This window comes from Caenorhabditis elegans, chromosome X, assembly GCF_000002985.6.
Source record: "Caenorhabditis elegans chromosome X".
Taxonomy (NCBI): Eukaryota; Metazoa; Nematoda; class Chromadorea; order Rhabditida; family Rhabditidae; genus Caenorhabditis; species Caenorhabditis elegans.
The window spans coordinates 15,820,867-15,838,739 of record NC_003284.9 but is presented as its reverse complement, the minus strand read 5'-3'; the positions used below and the strand labels follow the sequence as shown (position 1 = coordinate 15,838,739).

General features: G+C 34.0%; 4 protein-coding genes, 1 long non-coding RNA gene and 4 other non-coding genes across 10 annotated transcripts; 2 read left to right on the top strand and 7 right to left on the bottom strand.

Annotated features, from left to right (window-relative positions):
- The first annotated feature begins 193 nt into the window (after positions 1-193).
- acox-1.6 (Acyl-coenzyme A oxidase) lies at positions 194-4,668 on the top strand. Its single transcript, NM_078202.10, has 8 exons — positions 194-331; positions 499-680; positions 735-802; positions 1,693-1,876; positions 1,922-2,344; positions 3,483-3,836; positions 3,892-4,350; positions 4,402-4,668. Exons 1-8 carry the CDS (start codon positions 215-217, stop codon positions 4,616-4,618), a joined length of 2,004 nt encoding a protein of 667 aa, NP_510603.2. The 5' UTR covers positions 194-214; the 3' UTR covers positions 4,619-4,668.
- An 826-nt stretch (positions 4,669-5,494) lies between these two features.
- linc-140 lies at positions 5,495-7,323 on the bottom strand. Of its 2 annotated transcripts, NR_158163.1 has the most exons (5): positions 7,259-7,323; positions 6,224-6,731; positions 5,833-5,995; positions 5,719-5,780; positions 5,495-5,662 (listed from the first exon to the last, which is right to left on the bottom strand). It is a non-coding gene; the product is annotated as a long non-coding RNA linc-140 (long non-coding RNA). The 2 variants fall into 2 exon arrangements; NR_102243.1 differs by lacking the exons at positions 5,833-5,995; positions 6,224-6,731; positions 7,259-7,323 and having other exon boundaries at positions 5,719-5,779.
- A 110-nt stretch (positions 7,324-7,433) lies between these two features.
- F59F4.6 lies at positions 7,434-8,839 on the bottom strand. The gene is made up of 4 exons (NR_158164.1): positions 8,728-8,839; positions 8,307-8,381; positions 7,791-7,874; positions 7,434-7,554 (listed from the first exon to the last, which is right to left on the bottom strand). It is a non-coding gene; the product is annotated as an Unclassified non-coding RNA F59F4.6 (non-coding RNA).
- Positions 8,840-9,384: 545 nt separating this feature from the next.
- Positions 9,385-10,381, bottom strand: Y7A5A.20 (uncharacterized protein; the record flags this gene model as incomplete). The annotated part of the gene is made up of 6 exons (NM_001375195.2): positions 10,274-10,381; positions 10,074-10,171; positions 9,678-9,748; positions 9,591-9,632; positions 9,455-9,543; positions 9,385-9,405 (listed from the first exon to the last, which is right to left on the bottom strand). The coding sequence occupies exons 2-6, from the start codon at positions 10,112-10,114 to the stop codon at positions 9,385-9,387; spliced, it is 264 nt and encodes an 87-aa protein (NP_001362052.1). The 5' UTR covers positions 10,115-10,171; positions 10,274-10,381.
- Y7A5A.17 lies at positions 9,906-10,054 on the top strand. The gene has a single exon (NR_072806.1). It is a non-coding gene; the product is annotated as an Unclassified non-coding RNA Y7A5A.17 (non-coding RNA).
- Positions 10,382-10,895: 514 nt separating the features above from the next.
- On the bottom strand, positions 10,896-11,574 carry Y7A5A.9 (Ovule protein). The gene is made up of 3 exons (NM_078201.5): positions 11,497-11,574; positions 10,971-11,084; positions 10,896-10,928 (listed from the first exon to the last, which is right to left on the bottom strand). The coding sequence occupies exons 1-3, from the start codon at positions 11,511-11,513 to the stop codon at positions 10,919-10,921; spliced, it is 141 nt and encodes a 46-aa protein (NP_510602.3). The 5' UTR covers positions 11,514-11,574; the 3' UTR covers positions 10,896-10,918.
- Positions 11,575-14,647: 3,073 nt separating this feature from the next.
- Positions 14,648-15,334, bottom strand: Y7A5A.23. Its single transcript, NR_131739.1, has 3 exons — positions 15,244-15,334; positions 14,975-15,099; positions 14,648-14,712 (listed from the first exon to the last, which is right to left on the bottom strand). It is a non-coding gene; the product is annotated as an Unclassified non-coding RNA Y7A5A.23 (non-coding RNA).
- A 133-nt stretch (positions 15,335-15,467) lies between these two features.
- On the bottom strand, positions 15,468-16,243 carry Y7A5A.8 (DUF1713 domain-containing protein). The gene is made up of 3 exons (NM_001395793.1): positions 16,149-16,243; positions 15,958-16,059; positions 15,468-15,783 (listed from the first exon to the last, which is right to left on the bottom strand). The coding sequence occupies exons 2-3, from the start codon at positions 15,975-15,977 to the stop codon at positions 15,693-15,695; spliced, it is 111 nt and encodes a 36-aa protein (NP_001382690.1). The 5' UTR covers positions 15,978-16,059; positions 16,149-16,243; the 3' UTR covers positions 15,468-15,692.
- Positions 16,244-17,049: 806 nt separating this feature from the next.
- Y7A5A.22 lies at positions 17,050-17,732 on the bottom strand. The gene is made up of 2 exons (NR_131738.1): positions 17,586-17,732; positions 17,050-17,450 (listed from the first exon to the last, which is right to left on the bottom strand). It is a non-coding gene; the product is annotated as an Unclassified non-coding RNA Y7A5A.22 (non-coding RNA).
- Between the last annotated feature and the right edge of the window lie 141 nt (positions 17,733-17,873).

Sequence of the window (17,873 nt, the reverse complement as noted above, 5' to 3'; positions counted from 1 at the left end):
AAGTTCCTTGTTATCATTTTTCCCGTTGTTAGCACGTAGTGTCCCATGTAGCCAGTCTATTTATTAGTACTTTTTAAGCAAGTTGTGTTGCTCTGCTAAAAAACTTTGATTTTTTTGTTGTTTTTTTTTTCTTCTAATTTTTCAAAGAAAAAATTTTGTACATATGTATTTCTATCAACTTACCTCTTTTTAGGAACTCACTGAAATTTTTGAAATGAGTCGATGGATTCAGCCAGGCGATAATGTAGACATTACCAATGAACGGAAAAAAGCTACGTTTGACACAGAACGTATGTCAGCTTGGATACATGGAGGGACTGAAGTTATGAAGGTAAGCTTTAGTCTGCATTTGCTAGAAAAAGGTAAATATTAATTCGAAAATTTATATTATTAACTTTTATGGATGATTTTCCAATCTTAATTCAAAAATTATGCCAAAATAAATAACGGAGCTTCCAAAAACAGTTAGTTATTTGGAAAAAAATTCTTAATGTTCAGCGTCGCCGTGAAATTCTGGATTTTGTCAAAAGCGTTGACGACTTCAAAGATCCGGTTCCAACAGAGTTTATGTCTCGCGAAGAACGCATTCTGAACAATGCTCGTAAAGTTGTGGCAATGACAAATAACACCGATCAGATTGATGGATCTGACTTCTTCGGAGAAGGAATGTATTATCAAGCGTCAGTTTTTTTTTGGGAATTTGGTAAAAACATATTAACTGAAAATAATTTAAGATTGACGATGGGCCGTGATCTTCATGCAATGTCGCTTCATTACGTTATGTTTATTCCAACACTTCAAGGTACTATTTTTAGAGAAGTAGAAACCTGAAAATGTTTTCTTCGGAACATTAGAAGTTGTTCCAATATAAAATTTTCAAAAAGAGACTTTTGAAAAATGTTCAAAGTTAAATTCAATTAACTCAAAAAATCACGCATTATTGGCAGTTGCAGCTTTTGATCTTGAGTAGTTTTAAATCTTAAAACTTTTGATCAAACTTTACATTTCAAATGCAACTGTAGTGAAAAAAAAATCTTAAAGGTGGAGTAGCACCAGTGGGGGAAATCTTAAAAACCACTCCAATTGTCTCAAAATGACCAAATATAATAATAAAACTCTTACAAAACTTTTTTGACAATTTTTTATTTAATGTCAAAAAGTGACAATTACTCAGTTTCTGCCACTCATAATTTTGGAAGTCGACCAAAAAAAAAAGTTTTTTTCTTCATTTTTTATACTGTAATTTTGTTTTAACTATTAGTATTAAAACGTTGTAGGGGTCGGGACATGCGACATTGCTTTGAAATTCCTCAAAAACTCATATGTTTCAAAATTTTGGCAACTTGCCAAATAGGTGTAATTTGGCAAAATCCCCAGTGGCGCTACTCCACCTTTAATAGTTCATATTCAATTTAACACTTGCACGGGGCTCCCATGTCGACCCCGAAAACAACTCTCTCACGGTGCGCTCCAAAATTTTTATAGCGGTGCGCGGAACCTAAAAAGTGTCGGACGCGGAGCCACGTTTTCACAAAATAGTGCGATAGGGTATGTCACCATTTGGTGGAGACTTGGCTCCGCGTCCGACACTTTTTGGGTTCCGCGCATCGCTATAAAGACCCCTACTTGCATTTATGATGTAAATCAGAAATCCACGTTAAAATCCAAATTTATCAAATAAAACTTTCTCAGGTCAAACTGACGATGATCAACTGGACGAGTGGCTTACCAAAGCAATTTCCCGTGCAGTAGTTGGAACTTATGCTCAAACAGAACTCGGTCATGGTACAAACCTTTCAAAACTGGAAACCACTGCAACTTATGATCCAGCCACAGAAGAGTTTGTTATGAACTCGCCAACAATCACTGCAGCCAAGTAAGTATTCAAAATGTGATAAGAAATGTGATGGTCTTAATTAAGATGGTGGCCGGGAGGCTTGGGTAAATCGTCGAACTACGCTGTGGTTGTTGCACAGTTGTACACAAAAGGAGAGTGTAAAGGACCTCATCCGTTCATTGTGCAACTTCGCGATGAAGACACTCACTATCCACTCAAGGGAATTCGTTTGGGAGATATTGGACCAAAACTTGGCATCAATGGAAATGACAATGGATTCTTACTTTTCGATAAAGTCAGAATTCCAAGAAAAGCATTGCTGATGAGATACGCAAAAGTGAATCCAGATGGAACTTACATTGCTCCGGCTCATTCCAAATTGGGATATGGAACTATGGTGTTTGTGAGATCAATTATGATCAAGGATCAGTCGACTCAACTTGCGGCAGCTGCAACAATTGCTACGAGATATGCAGCAGTGAGAAGACAGGGAGAAATCACTCCAGGGTAAGTAAGGGTTAATCTGGCTTAAAGGAGGACTAACGGTTCCGACGATTTTGAACGTATAGACCCAAAATGAGCTCGAATGAACGAATTTCGTAATGAAACTGCTCAAAAAAGTTTCAAAAAATTTTTATGGCGGTTCAAAATTTTGAAAAAATTACACTGATTTTGGCTAAAATCGCAAATTTTTCCCATTTTTCTGTGTCACATCATTTCGAAGTTGGATTTTTTGGAATTATCGTCCTTTATTACATATATTGGTGGTTTATCTCATTTAATTTCGTCGATTAAGGTACATTTAAAGCCGATAGGTGACCAAAAATCATCGAAATTGGTTACCTATCGGCTTTAAATGTGCCTTAATCGACGAAATTAAATAAGATAAACTACCAATATGTGTAATAAAGGACGATAATTCCAAAAAAGCTAACTTCGAACAGATGTGACACGGAAAAATGGGAAAATTCGCGATTTTAGCCAAAATCTGTGTAATTTTTTCAAAATTTTGAACCGCCACAAAAAATTTTTGAAAACCTTTTGAGCAGTTTCATTACGAAATTCGTTTATTTGAGCTCATTTTGGGTCTATACGTTCAAAATCGTCCGAACCGTTAGTCCTCCTTTACGTATGAGAAATGTGTACTTTAAAGGTGGAGTAGCGCCAGTGGCGATTTTGTCTAAATGCACTTATAATGATTCAAAACAACAAGAATATCATAATAAAACGCTTTAAAAAATTTTAGATTTTTCATAATTTCCGGTCAAAGTTTTGGCAAATTGCCAAAATTTTGAAAAATACTAGCTTTTGAGAAAATTTGAAGAAATGTCGCATGTTCCGACCTCTACAGTGTTTTAATACAAATAATTTGAACAAAATTAAATCATAAATAATGTCGAAAAAAAAATGTTTTTTTGGTCGACTTCCAAAATTATGAGTGGCAAAATCTGAGTAATTGCCATTTTTTGACAGTAAATAAAAATTTTTCGAAAATTTTTTGAAAAGTTTTATCATAATATTTGGCCATTTTGAGACCAACAGAGTATTTTTTTAAAACTATTTCTCCACTGGCGCTACTTCACCTTTAAATTGTTCAAAAGTTAAAAAAAAGTTCTTAAAATCCTGTCTCACATTATATATTCAGAAAAGGGGAAGTTCAAATCATTGACTACCAAACCCAACAATTTCGTGTCTTCCCTCAACTCGCCAGAGCGTTTGCTTTCATGGCAGCGGCCACTGAAATCCGTGATCTCTACATGACAGTCACCGAGCAGCTTACACATGGAAACACCGAACTTCTCGCCGAGCTTCATGTCTTGTCTTCCGGTCTCAAGTCGTTAGTGTCGTGGGATACTGCTCAAGGAATTGAGCAATGCAGATTGGCGTGTGGAGGTCATGGGTATTCACAAGCTTCTGGATTCCCAGAAATCTATGGATATGCTGTTGGTGGATGCACTTACGAGGGTGAAAATATTGTGATGCTTCTGCAAGTAGCAAGGTGAGATAAAGAACAAGTTCTGATCACTGATATTTAACAAAGACTTATCTTTCAGATTCCTGATGAAAGCAGCCGAAGGAGTTAGAAAAGGAACTGCTAACCTAGCAGACATCGGAGCTTACATTGGAAAGCCTGGAAGGAAAACCTCGCGCTTAACAACTCACCACCACTACACAGATGCTGATATCGTTGAAGATCTTGAGCACGTTGCTCGCAAACAAGTATTCCGAGCCTACGACCGCCTGAAAAAGGCTCAGGAGCATCTTCGTCCGGAAGATGCTTGGAACTCGGTTTCTGTGGAACTTGCTAAAGCTTCGAGATGGCACGTTCGTCTGTATCTCGTGAAGAACTTATTGCACAAAGTTTCTATTGCTCCTCAGGATTTGAAGATTGTGCTCTTCGATGTTGCTCGGCTGTATGCTTATGACATCATTACATCATCAATTGGAGCATTTTTGGAGGATGGCTACATGAGCTCTAATCAGATGAATGAAGTTAAAGAAGGTATTTATAAGTGAGTAAAAAACTTGGAAAGTGGTGATTGCTCATAATTGTCTATTTTCAGATGCTTGTCCAATATGCGTCCAAATGCGGTTGGCCTAGTTGACTGTTGGGATTATGACGATAAAGAGCTCAAATCAGTTTTGGGAAGACGTGACGGAAACGTGTACCCTGCTCTTCTCCAGTGGGCTCAAAATAGTCAACTCAACAGATCGGAAGTTCTTCCGGCCTACGAAAAGTATCTTGGTCCAATGATGAAAGACGCTCGATCAAAATTGTAATCGGTTGTTTTTTTGTTGCTGTATAGTTATATAAATATTTATTATTACGATTTAAAAAAAAGAAAAAGCTTATTTTTTATATATTCTTCAATATTGGCTACATATCCGTGTTGCAGCGGTCATAAATCAGCTTTTATTTAATTATCATATTTTATTCTAGAAGATTATTACCAGTAAATACAGTGTATTTTTTTCTACTTCTACGGCTTTAAAGGGGGGCGCATTTACGTGCGATGGTCTCGAAACGCGCCACTCATTGATTTTTGGGGTGCGTGGCGAGACCATTTGGTTTTTTTGGTTCCAAAAAAATCGATTTTTCGTCAAAATACAAAAAAAAAACCAGAATACAAAAAACAAAAAAACCAAAAAATTCCCAGCCCTGATTGTTATCTGCAACATGGTACATCAACTGGTCTGTAACGAAAATCAGAGCGTTTCAGGACACTCTAGAACACCTATCGCGTTTCTACGTACCAAATTTTGTCTAAAAATACCCAAATGAGACGTCAAAACACTTTTGGACGTTACAAAATTGCAAACTGTGTTCAGTTTCATTTTTAAATTCATTGTTTTTATCGAAAAATGTCAAAAATTTGAGGGGACGCCTTGAAGTTAGGCGGTCATTTTTATGATTTTTTCACCTAATTTATGTAGTTTTCCATATATTTTCATAAAAATTTTGGACAGGGGGTTTTTGACATTTGGAATCGAATGACATTAACCATTTTTTGATAAAAAATTCAGAATGTGGTAGAGTTCAAAAGTTAAGGGAGCGCTATAGAAGTTGGGCGCAGTGTACATACAAACGTAGAAAATTCAAATGTTCTGAGAAAAATATTATTTTTATTTGAAAATATCGTACCATATTTCAAGATATCGAATAAAATTTTATTGAGAAACTTTTTTTAGAAGAAAAACTAGAAAACAATTAAATTTAATACATAAAGCATATGACCCATCTTTCTTTTTTGACCCTTCCAATATGTTCACCGACTTTCGACTGCCGAAGTTATGTTTCCCTCTTTTGTAATCATCGAGCACATGCTGAAATCAATTTTTTTATACATTTTCATGTTTCGGTTTGTTATTCATCCGCTTACCTACGCGGTAAATCTAACATGCAACAATAGCAGTCATCCAATGTGTTGTTTAAACGTTGGCGCTGAAAAACAAAATTCAAAGAATTAAAATCAATACACACAAAAAAAACTTACTTTAATTGTGAGCTGTTTGCTATACTGACTCCCGGTGCTTCTTACAAACATTTGCTTATGATGTCGGTAGACGTCTTCATCATGATCATTGAGCTCTTCCAGACTGTACTCATACCAGACAAAGTGATTTCGTAGAGAAACAGCGTTTTCAACCCGTAAGGCACTGAAAATACGGGAAGCTTTTTGATTTCGTTAGGTGGGCTTTAGGAATTTTTTATATATTCAGCCAAAAGTGTAAGCCTAGCTATATGTTGGAAGTTAATGTAGAAAAATATTTTGAGTAAGGGTACATCAGAAGTATCATGCCTCCACTTTCAAAAATGTAAAACGAATTTTGCTACATATTTGCTTTAAATAAAATCCTACTAAAGTTGTACTGACTAAAACTCACTAAAAAATCTGCTATCAGGTTGGTAGTTTGGCAACGTTTGTCGATGAGAAGATGCAGAAGGTAGGAGAAAAAAATTGGAAAAAGTTTGAAAAAATCAACTATAACCTTAACACAAGAAGCTCAGAAAAGGGAAAAAAGTTGGGAAAAAGCAGGGACCTCAACACAAGAAGTCATTGACAGGACAGGGGTACTATAACACAAACAGTCAAGGAAGGGGGATAGGGGGATGACATGAAATATGGGATTGGGAAATGCTCACAAGGTTTCCCTGTAAGGAGTTGACCCACAGGCAATTGTTTTGGAGAAATCGATATTCACTGGCTTTTTCGAATTATAATTCGAGCAAGAACAAAGTTCAGCTCAGTGTTACCAATTTTCCATTAAACATTTTTTGCCGGTCAGCTTCCCACAAGGCTTCCTAATAAACTACAAGTTGGAGTTATAGTTGATCTACGAGGATACTGGGACTACTTTTGGTCAATGATTTGAGAAGACGGTGATGTGTTACCTGCAACTTAAAGAAACAACAATTTTAAATTTTAAATTTAATTTTCTTAATCAAGATTCAAAATGATCTACACCTTGTTGGGCTTCAAAGTCATATGATTCAGTAAACAAGTACGTATCACACTTTTTAACCCAGCATTGTCATGAAATTCAAATTTTATCATTATCACTTGCGCATATTCGAGCTATTCAAGTAATGTTGCAAAATTTATTTAAATACACTTATGACATCACAACTGTATTAAAATACATTTTTTAAATGTATTTTTATACATTTATGACGTCATTTCTCAACATTTTTTAGCTATCGACACTACTTGAATATCCACATAAGTTTTTCCTAACTGAACTAGTTACTTTTATTATACAATTGCGAAAAAAAAGTACGAACCGCGTTAAATGTTTTTTTTTTTTCAATTTTTCAAGCCAATTGTAGTCATTGTCTTTGATAAAGTTGTTTGATATAATGAATACAGTCCAAAAAAAACGCAGGGACTACAATAATTCCATTTTTCTAAAACAACTTACTTGATCAAATACTGGGTTAAGGTAGGAGCAGCAATTTGCAAAACTTTTGATGACTAATTGAAACCTGAAACTAGCAATTTTTTAACGAAAAGTGGGAAAAGTTTGAAAAAACATTTGAATAGAAAATAGCATTATTGGTAAATTTGACCAATATAATCAGAAAGAAAACCCAAATTGTAAAAAAAGTTTATTTAAAAATAAAACATATTTTTTAAACACTTTTTTCATATTATAGTTTCTTTCATCCACCTACTGCTTGATCACAATCTCATTCCATACCAAACAGCTATGATTAACTGCAATTTATCCGAGTTTGATGAAAAAATCTAGTTTGTGGATCAAATTTTGATCCAATATTTTTTAATTCGCTAATTTGACAATTCACTAAATTATCGGTAGCCGCCGAGAAATACCGATTTGGCCAAGTGTCATGAAAAAACAAAATTTTCAGAAAATACTTTAAAAACTGACTAAAGAGATATTTAGTCAAGAATCACGATGTCATGGTCAAAACACGAAAACGTTCACTTACATATTCAAGTAATCCATGTTTTGTGACTCCAATTCAGATGAAGTTCCTTGTCATATCTAAATCACTGGAGAGGTGGCTACAGTTCTGAAAACGGTATAGCTCAAACATTATCCCACTAGGTTTCATTTGATACAAAATTATTCTTCACGTCATAAATTGTTCAAATTTTTTTGATCCTTAAGCTTAAAAAAACGTTTTTTGAAATATCGTATAAAAAAGTTAATACTTAAAAATCTTCATCTTACAGTTAATTTTAGAGTAAATGATCAGTGAACTACATACATAATTATAAGATTTGGTAAGAAAATTTGAGCTTAAGCCTGTAACACTTACATATCAACCCAAGTTTTTTTCTAATTTAACTTGCGGTTTTTTTACTGTACCAGTGTGGCAAAAAACTTTCAATATTCTTGCTGTCATGTCAAAAAAAAAATTGAGTTACATATGTAAAACACATCAATAAGTTATATCACATCTACAAAACATATCACGACTCAAAGATTTGGAAAAACTTACGTAAACTTTCATAGTTTCTCTCATCCACATATTGCTTGATTGCAATCTCATTCCATACCAAACAGCCATGATTAACTGCAATTTATAGAATTTTAATTAAATTATCTAGGATCAAATTTTGGTAAAATATTTTGTAATTTGCTTTGTTGCCGCCGAAAAATTCCGATTTTTGTCATTAAAAATAAAATTTTAAAAAATTTCGAAAATTAAAAAAATTCAGAACGTCTCATTACGAAATTTGGTAATTTTGGACCATTTTGGGTCTAAAAACGCAAAGTCTCAAATTTCGGTACTCCACCTTTTATTATTTTCAGATTTTGCGAAAAACAGTTGTAAAACTATTGAGAATTAAAAGAACAAAAGTGCGACTCTTCGTTCCTTACCCGGAAAATGCCTCTATAATTTAAAAACTTTCACTTACATATGCAAGTAATCCATGTTTTGTGACTTTAATTCAAATGAAGTTCCTTGCCATTTCAAAATTCTTATTAGAAAATTTAAAAAAAATCATGTGGGGCCCTTCACCAAAGAACCTGAAAATTAATTTTTAACAAAACGTTTTAAAAAAGTGGAAAAAAGTACAAAAATAGAAAAAAAAGGTTTTTAAACCCAATTCAAAAAGAAGACAAATTCAATTCAAAATGCTTAAAAATGTTATTATTTAATACAAAATATAAATAAAATCATTATCATTATCCATTTGATCGTGTTTAATTGGCGCCGCTTCTGAAATATTATTTTTAAAGGTGCATAGTAGCCGGACCCCAATTTTTTTCACTATTAACAAGTATTACCGTGAAAACGTTTAGGCTTAGAAGTTGCAAATTTCTGAGCCTAAAAAAACCCTACGTTTTTAAAAAATTATCATTTTTATTTAAAAAAAACTAAACACAATATTTTTGAGGTGCGTTTATTAAATAATTACTTTTCAAAAGAAACGTTCCCCGTACGTAGTTTCAAAAACATTTTTCAATTTAAAAAAATGTGATCTAGAGAAAATTAAATTGGGCTATCACTCACTTTCAAGAATTCCAAGTCTTTGGTCTTTTTTTCTGAAGACGTCAATTATTTTCATCTGTCATACTACTTCTACTGCTTCCTGAAACAATCAATTTATGTATTTTCCCAAAAAAATTGTCAACTTGTACCGTCGCTATTATCAGAACTAACATTCGACTGATCATCGCTGATAGTGAGGCCACAATTTCCCTCTGATAGTAAACGTCCTGAAGCTGAGCTGCAAAACGCATGAAATTCAAGAATTCAAAATCTGGGAATACCAACTTTTCAATTGAGCAATTTCTACATCTTTCTTCTTGAGATCAACTGAAATTCTCCGACATTTTTTGGAATTCTTCTGTATTTGCCTACCGTTATAAGCTTCCTTCAGATTTTCACAATAAGTTCCAGAACTTCTGTCTGCTCTTGGGTGTAATTTGGCACTGAAAATATCTGTTGTTGACATGTACTTGCACAAGTGTTTATTAAAAAATGCTTAAATTTTTACACTCAGTTTCAGGATCAGTCTCAAGCTTAGGCTTACAGCTTAATTTGAGGCTTAGGCTCAGGATTATGCTTTTAGGCTTAGGCTTAGGCTAAGGCTAAAGTTTAGTCTTAGGCTCAGGATTATGCTTAAGTTTAGTCTTAGGCTCAGGATTATGCTTGGCTTAGGCTTGGGCCTTAGGCTTGAGCAAATGCTTAGGCTTAGGCTTAGGCGAAGGCTTAGGCTCTAAAATTACGCTTAGGCTCTAAAATTGCGTACAAAACCTCAAAGTTGAAGAGAGTAGTAGCTGCAGAGCTAGCATCATCGGTACAATGCTCTCCAGATTTCGGTCTTGAAGCCATCATCAGTTCATGTTCTTTTTCTGGAAATGTTTTGTTTTGATCACGTCACCACAATTGATTCCAATTTGAAACTTATTTTAAAATTTATGAAAAAAATCTAAATAAATTTGTTCAAAACTTACATTGATAATATAAATTTGCATTTGTATCCGTCTGTTCCATCATTGGAAGTTCAGAGTAGAAAATGAAAATTTTGAAAAAGAAGAAGTTGACCATCCACCAGATAGTCTGGAATAGTCCGATTCTTAGATTTAAATTGAAATCAAAATAGTAACAGTTTCTTAATATATTTTGATAAAGTTTTTAAATCATTAAAGAATTAATAGAAAAATTTCCTAACCAATATCGAAAATGCAAATTTCCTTGATAAGCCGGTATAATTCTGTTTTCTTTAGAATTCGGTCAAGGACTTTTTTCACTAGACTAATAGTCAAAATATAAAACTTTAACTATCTAAAAGTTTGATTAAAAAGGAGAGAATACAAATAGAAAAAAAAACAAAGAAATAGATAGACAATGGGTATTTGAAACCCATAAAAGAAATTTAAAATCAATAATTAGGTACATTGTTTAAAAACTAATAAAGCTTTATGAAAGAAAAATAACATATTAAGTTTTTTCGGAAAAGTTAACTGGAACAACTCGTTTCGTTCCCTTTGACGTTGGCCACAACTGTTTTGATAAAAGTTAGACGATTTTTCATGGCGAACAATTGGACTTTCATCTTCCCGGACAGCCTCTTTCCATCTTGTGAATTTTCCGACAATCTAGTTTTTCCTGGAAATATAACGATCTTTTTTTTAATTCCAGCATACCAACTTAGGCTCACAATCGTGTTTGCTGCAAACTGGATGGTCAGTGCTAGAACATTCTGCCGCTTTTCCTGTGCCCAACATAAATTTTGTGCTTGATTTTCCATGTTCCATCTTGGTCCTAAATAAGACAATTCCTTTCTTGACTTTTTGAAGAAGCTGATATCTTGATGAATGTTCTTTCTGGCATTTTCAGTATTTGCAAAACTATATATGTAGGTGTTTGAAACAAAGTGAAGGTGGTAACAAAATAGCCAAAATGTACACCTTATCGGATACCTCTAAAACATTGCTAAAAATATACAGTTTCTTTTCTTTTAAAATGACTTAAGTATACAAAGATTTCGGGCTCCTTCTCACACTGTTAATTTAGAAAATACCTTCGAAAAATTCCAATTTCTTCTCTAGACTAACGTTTTAGCCAAGTTTTTGAATCTCAAAGAAAACATTGGGTTTTCAGCTGATACCGGTAGTTGTACTATTGCAAACAGTCCAAGAGAGTAATTATTTGATAACATGCAAAAATATATTACCTTCCCAAAAAATGCATTCGATGTTCACATGCTCCTAGTGCTTCTGCAGTTCTTTTCGCTTCGGGTTGACGTTTTTCAGACCTCAAAATTGTTTGTCGTTTTGAGGGCCTTTGTGGGGTTTCTAAAAAAAAACAATTTTTTTAAAAATAAACCAGTTGGATTTAATCGCCCACTTGCGAAACTGAAAAAAAGTAAAAAACTTACATAATCCACTCAAACTTGGAACTGCTGATCTGCCAAGTGGCATCGTTCAGGTTAAATATTTGAAAAAAAACACATTTGACCATCCACCAGATAGTCTGGAAAATATAACAATTTGAAAGAAAATTTCAAAATCTGAAAAATAGAAATGCTAACTAATATGTTACAACAAAAAGATTTCAAACGGGTAGCTGAAACCCAATAAACAAATTTAAAAAGGATAAAAGCAATTGTTAAACAAATTTTTATAGAACACAATAAACAATTTGAGGTGAACAAATTTGGAAACGTAACAGAAAAATTGTTGGTACAAGGAAAAGTGTTAACAGAGTTAATATACGACAGGCCAGGATAGCATTGTAAATTACAATGTTTTGGTGTGAAATTAACCAAGTCATACTCATGGTGGGAACTTCAATTTAGGCGCTGCTCAATATCGGCGACGAATCTGGAAAATATTATTTTTGCTAAAAGCATATATTTCGGTGATCTTTGATTTTATCAAAAAAAACTTAAAAGAAAGAAAAGATGCGTCATTAGTATTTATTAGGTTGTGAAAAAAGTATTCTCCGAAATAATTGAAAGTTATGCCCCGGAACGTTTTGCAGCTTTCTGGACTATTCTATCATAGAATGTTGTAGAACATCCTAGTGGCATCTCCCCTAAGCCTATATAAAGCGCGCACGCTTGCTGATCGACCAACGATGATCGAACTTTCTTGACCTCAACTTCGACTGCTCATCTACTCCGAGTGGAAGAGAGGCGCTCGTGCTGCTGAGACGGCTGCTAAAATATGCAACGTGTTTGGCAAGGATGCCGTCACCGATCACACCGTTCGCTATTGGTTCGCTCGCTTCATTTCTGGATGTACGAGCCTCGATGACAACGACCGCTCAGGAGGCCTTCTGTCATGATCGATGATCAGTTGTGAGCCGCCGTGAGGGAGAATCCGGATCAAACTACAAGTGAATTGGCAACAAAGCTCCAATGTAGTAATTACGCTATCAGCAACCACTTTTACTGGCTCGGCTACAGAAGAGTGCTGGTGAGATGGGTGCCTCATGCTTTTTTCGTTTCAGATGCAGACGCGTGAGACGATATGTCAGTCTCTCCTCCTCACTCAACAGAGTAAAGACTTTTTAGCGAACATAGTTACCGGAGACGAGAGCTGGTTACTCTATAATAACGCCACCCATTGTTCTGTCTGGATGTACATGACGAGAAGCCGTCTGTGCAGCCAAAGCCGGAGCTCGATGAGAATAAGTGTTTGCTGCGCTGCTTCTGAGACGCGAAGGATATGTCGTTTTTCGAGTTGCTTCCGCAAGGCAGAACAATCACGGCTTTCACCTACTCTGATCAGCTGGATTCGCTCGCTCTCGCAGACCAAGAAAAGCACCCTAGACACTCCGCGGCCCACCTTCTTCACAACAACGTGCGCCCTCGTGTGGCAAAGGACACCCAGGCCAAGTTGCAGGAGTTCGGCTGGATCACAGTTTTCCATCCACTGTATTCGCCGGACATTGCACTTTTGGATTATCACCTTTCCGCCCGCTCAAGCTGTTTCTTAAAGATTAGAAGTTCGGAAACTTCGAAGACCTCAAAAAATCAGTGTCCGACTTCTTCAACTCGCGCTCGCCCACGTTCTGGAAGAAGAGGGTGGACGATCTTTCCAATAGGTGGTTCACAGTTGTGAATAATAATGATGATTATATGGCTGATTGATAGTGACTAAAAATAAAGTTACTGAGAAAATGAACTGGAGTAAGATTTCGGAGAAAACTTTTTTCACAGCCTAATATTTATTTCTATATTGAAGCATTTTTTTTAAAAATAACTCAAATCAGAGAAGATGTCAAAACATGGTTACACTAAAAAGGTGATGTCATGTCACGCTAGTAACAGATTTAAATCAAATTAAAAAGTGAAAAAAACGTACATCCAGATTCCGCTTTATTCGCCTTCTCTATCCATGTTCCACCGACCACATGTACTTTCCAAGGTTCTCCTTTCACATTTGAGTTCATTTTCTGAAAATAAATGTAGATATAGTGTATAGAAATGTTTGATACAAAAATCGCCCACAAAACATGTTACTCGGAGCATTTAATTCAACTTTTATGTTTGCTCAACTGGCTAACTTGATTTTTCAGCATCATTTGTTCAGCATGCTGCTTGAAAATCAACGTTCGAAAAGAAATAAAGCAAATAAATCTAGATTTTTATAGAAAGTAGAAATTAAAGTTCCATCACCGAAAATTTCCAAACAAACGGCAAAAAAAAGTAAAAGTACTGTCGAATTTTTCCATAACATTTCAAAGGACAAACTCACATGTTCCAGATAAACTCGCAGCTGCTTATCCTTCAATTGGCATCGTTCAGGGTAAAATTTTTAATAAAATTATTTGACCATCCACCAGATAGCCTGAAAAACAAAACAATTTGAAAACAAGGTTAAAAAACCAAAATTCAAACAATGTGAACCTTGAAAGCTTATATATTTTGAAAAAAGTACACAACTGGAACTAAAGAAAGACCTACGTTATTATGTTTTGAGTTTGAAAATTGAAAGTTGAGAAAAACTTTTTTTAATGAAATAATTTTTCAACTTGAAAGTTTTAGGCTAAACTGATAAACCGTACAAAAAAACTACTCTACAGTCAAAAATTCAGATCTTAAAGTTTACTCAAAATTTTTTTTTGACCAAAAGTGAAGAACAAGAAATGTTTTAAAAAATCTGATAAATGAAAAATTATCTAAACAACGAACTAAACAACGATTAACAAAAAAAGATAACGGGTTGCAGAAACCCGTGAAGAAAATTAAAAAAAAACATTGAAAAGAATGAAATAATAAAACAATTTTTATGGAAGAAAAAAATATTAAAGTTGTTAAGTTTTTGTTCTTCAATAGTCGCGTTTTCTGCAGTGTCCCTTGCTTGTTTCATGGTTTTCTTCAGTTACTCAAATCGCCCTTCCAGTGCCTTGATTTCTTTCCGATGGTGTTCCCAAACGTATTCTGAAAATGTTTCAACTTTAAATAAAATACAATTTCTTGAATTATATCACAGTTCTGCTCATGGTTAAGCTTTGTACACACGTGTAGTCAGAAAGTCCCATTTTTCTTTGATCTTCAAAAAATGCGGGAGAAGAGACGCTGACATCTCATCTGATTTTGCATGGTTAAGAGCGTGCTGAGGTCACATATTTTTGGGAAAAAATTCCCGCATTTTTCGTAGATCAACCTGACACCACGTGTGTACATACCTTCTTCCCCAAACCTATTTCTATCGATTATTTGTTGTTGAGCCTCTCCTAGAGCATCCCGAAACCATCACTTTTCACTCGGAGCACTTCATTCATCTGGATCAACTCGCTGAGTTCATCTCTCAGCATCTTCGTACTGCTGAAAATTCAACGTTCGAAATGAAATAAAGCAGAAAAATCTAGATTTTTATAGAAAAGAGAAATTAAAATCCATCACGAAAAATTTCAAACCTAAGTTAAAAAAGCGTCGTATTTTTCATGAAATTCCAGGGGGTAAACTCACATGTTCCAGAAAAACTTGTAACTTATTCGTCCATTGAATTCGTCAGTGTAAAAATTTGAAAAAAAAGCATTTGACCTTCCACCAGATAGTCTGAAATTGTACTAATTTTTCGAAAAATGTGATAAATGAGAAACAAAAGAAGTAGGACAATTTTGAACAAGTATGTAGAAAACGGGTAGCAGAAACCCATTAGGAACAAAGAAAAAAGTTTTTAAACAAAGTTCTAAAATTAAACATATTTATGGAACTAAAAAATAACAGTAATATCAGTTTTATAGTTTCCTAGATCATTTATTATCATCTCAGCTGCTTATGTGGCTCTTGACTTTTCAATCTTCAGGTTTTCTCCAGCTCATCCTTTGCTTTCATTTGCGGCGCCCTTTTTTTGCTTCTGAAGCTCTGTTCGGGGCGCATCAGCGTTTTGAAGATCAGCACGTGGTTCTATTTCTTTACTTCCTTGTCCTTGTTTTTTCCGTTTGCTGTAAGCTTCTTGATTTCCACTTTTTGAGCTTTAGCTTCTTGCTCTTTTGAAGCGTCGTTCTGAAAAAAAATAATTTGATGTCTTATTTTTCGAAATTTGTTCTCATGACAATAAACAATCAAACTGTCTAGAGTATTTTAGAATGCTAAGAAAATATAGTTTTTTTTTTCTGATAAAAGTAGACAAATTATTTTAAATACATATTTCAAAGAAAAAAGGACAAAAAATGTTACTTTCTAGAAAGTGCGTTCATACTCCATGTTCTCCTTGTGCCATTGCTCTTTTTGGTTTGTCTTGAAGTAGATGTTGTTGGTTTGAGAAAATTTGCGGTACTGCTGAAAAACATTAAAAAAATTAGAAATATAGTGAATCAAATGAATATTAATATCTTTTCAAAAGCAAAGTAAACGTTTCAAAAACTCACACATTTCAAGTAAACTCGAGACAGATCCATTAATTACCATTGCCCAGGGTGATAAATTTGAAAAAAAACATTTGACCATCCACCAGATAGTCTGAAAATTATAACAAGTTAAGAAGAGGGTAGAAAAACCCAACTTCATAAAATGAGAATTTTTAAAACCTAACAGTTTGAAAAAAAATATTGAAATAGTCTTTGAAATGACTTCGTTTTCAAGAGTTATTATTAAAATTATTGCTTAGTCTAAAAAATTCAATTTTTAAAGGTGGAGTAGCGCCAGTGTGGAAATTGTTAAAAACCACTCATTTGGTCCCAAAATGACCAAATATCATGATAAAACTTTCCAAAAAAATTTGTTTTTTAATTTTTTTTTCGGCATTTTTTATGTTTTAATGTTGTTCAAATTATTTGTATTAAAACATTGTAGAGCCGAAACATGTGACATTTATTTAAATTTTCTCAAAAACTCGTATTTTTCAAAATTTTGGCAGCTTACCAAAACTTTGACCGGAAATTATGAAAAATCTAAAATTTATTGGAGTGTTTTATTAAGATATTCGGTTGTTTTGGATCATCATAAGTACATTTAGACAAAATCCCCACTGGCGCTACTCCACCTTTACACCAGAAAAAGCTCTTAAAATTGCAGAACTTTAAGTTTAAAGGCAAATAGTCTAGTTATTCTTGGAAAGGATTTGGAAATTTAGGAAAAAAATCTAGGTTAAGAAACGAATTGCCTAATTTGATGAATGAAAATTAACAAGAGACAATAAACAGGAAAATAGATAATCAACGGGTAGTTAAAACTCATTAAACAAATATAAAAGTTAAACCCAGTTCTCAAAAAAAAACTTTTATTGAATAAAAAATAAAATTTCAAAGCAATTGTTCTTCTTGTATTTTGCTTGCATTGTCCTTTGTAGTCCATCAATACTTGGTTGTTCCTGATAGTCATCAACTGTCTGCTCAAAGTTGAGCTTGTGAGCTATTTCTTGTTTCAATAGCTTTCTGCAATTTTTAAAGCTTTGTCGATCATTCTTTTCAACACATTGCATTTTTGAGCACATTATAAAATTTCACGCTGCTTCCTTGCTTCAGATTTTTCCGGCTTTTCTCTAGCTCATCTTTTTCTGGCATCCTGCTCGTGCTTCTGCTGATCTTTTCGCAGTGCATCTGCATTATTGATCTTTTTCCTTTCATCATCAATTTCCTCATCTTCAGTCGCCCCAGCTTCCATCAGCTTTCTGATTTCCTCCTTTTGTGTTTCTGATTTTTTGGTACCAAATATCCATTCATGGTAGTCTCCTGAAATTTTTTAATCTTTTTCATTTTAATCCTATAATTATTTTATATAAACTTTGAATTTCGTTTAAAAAATTAAAAAATATGTATATGTGAGAAATCACTCTACTTTTCATAAAAAGTTAAAAACAAACTCACAAATTTGACATAGACTCGCAACTAATCCATCATTGGCATTGTTCAGTGTAAAAATTTAAAAAAAAAGCAGTGGACCATCCACCAGATAGTCTGAAAATATAATGATTTGAAAAATAATTTTGAATATCTAAAAGTGTAAGGTTCAAAAACGACTACGTTTCCAACTTTTGTGCTTGAAAATTGAGTGCTATCTTCTAAGAAAATGTTCGTTTTAGTCTAAAAATTTCAAGCTTATAAGCCGATAAAGCTACGCTACAAAAACTGCTGATAAACCTGGTAATTATTAGA

Bases quoted from the DNA above. Each gene is read 5' to 3' on its own strand.
- acox-1.6 (NM_078202.10), top strand. From the start codon at position 215: ATGAGTCGATGGATTCAGCCAGGCGATAATGTAGACATTACCAATGAA. The intron at 681-734 runs GTCAGTTTTTTT...AAATAATTTAAG, and splicing joins GAAGGAATGTATTATCAAGC to ATTGACGATGGGCCGTGATC. The intron at 4,351-4,401 runs GTGAGTAAAAAA...GTCTATTTTCAG, and splicing joins GTTAAAGAAGGTATTTATAA to ATGCTTGTCCAATATGCGTC.
- Y7A5A.8 (NM_001395793.1), bottom strand. From the start codon at position 15,977: ATGAACGCACTTTCTAGAAA. The intron at 15,784-15,957 runs GTAACATTTTTT...ATTTTTTTTCAG, and splicing joins ATGAACGCACTTTCTAGAAA to AACGACGCTTCAAAAGAGCA.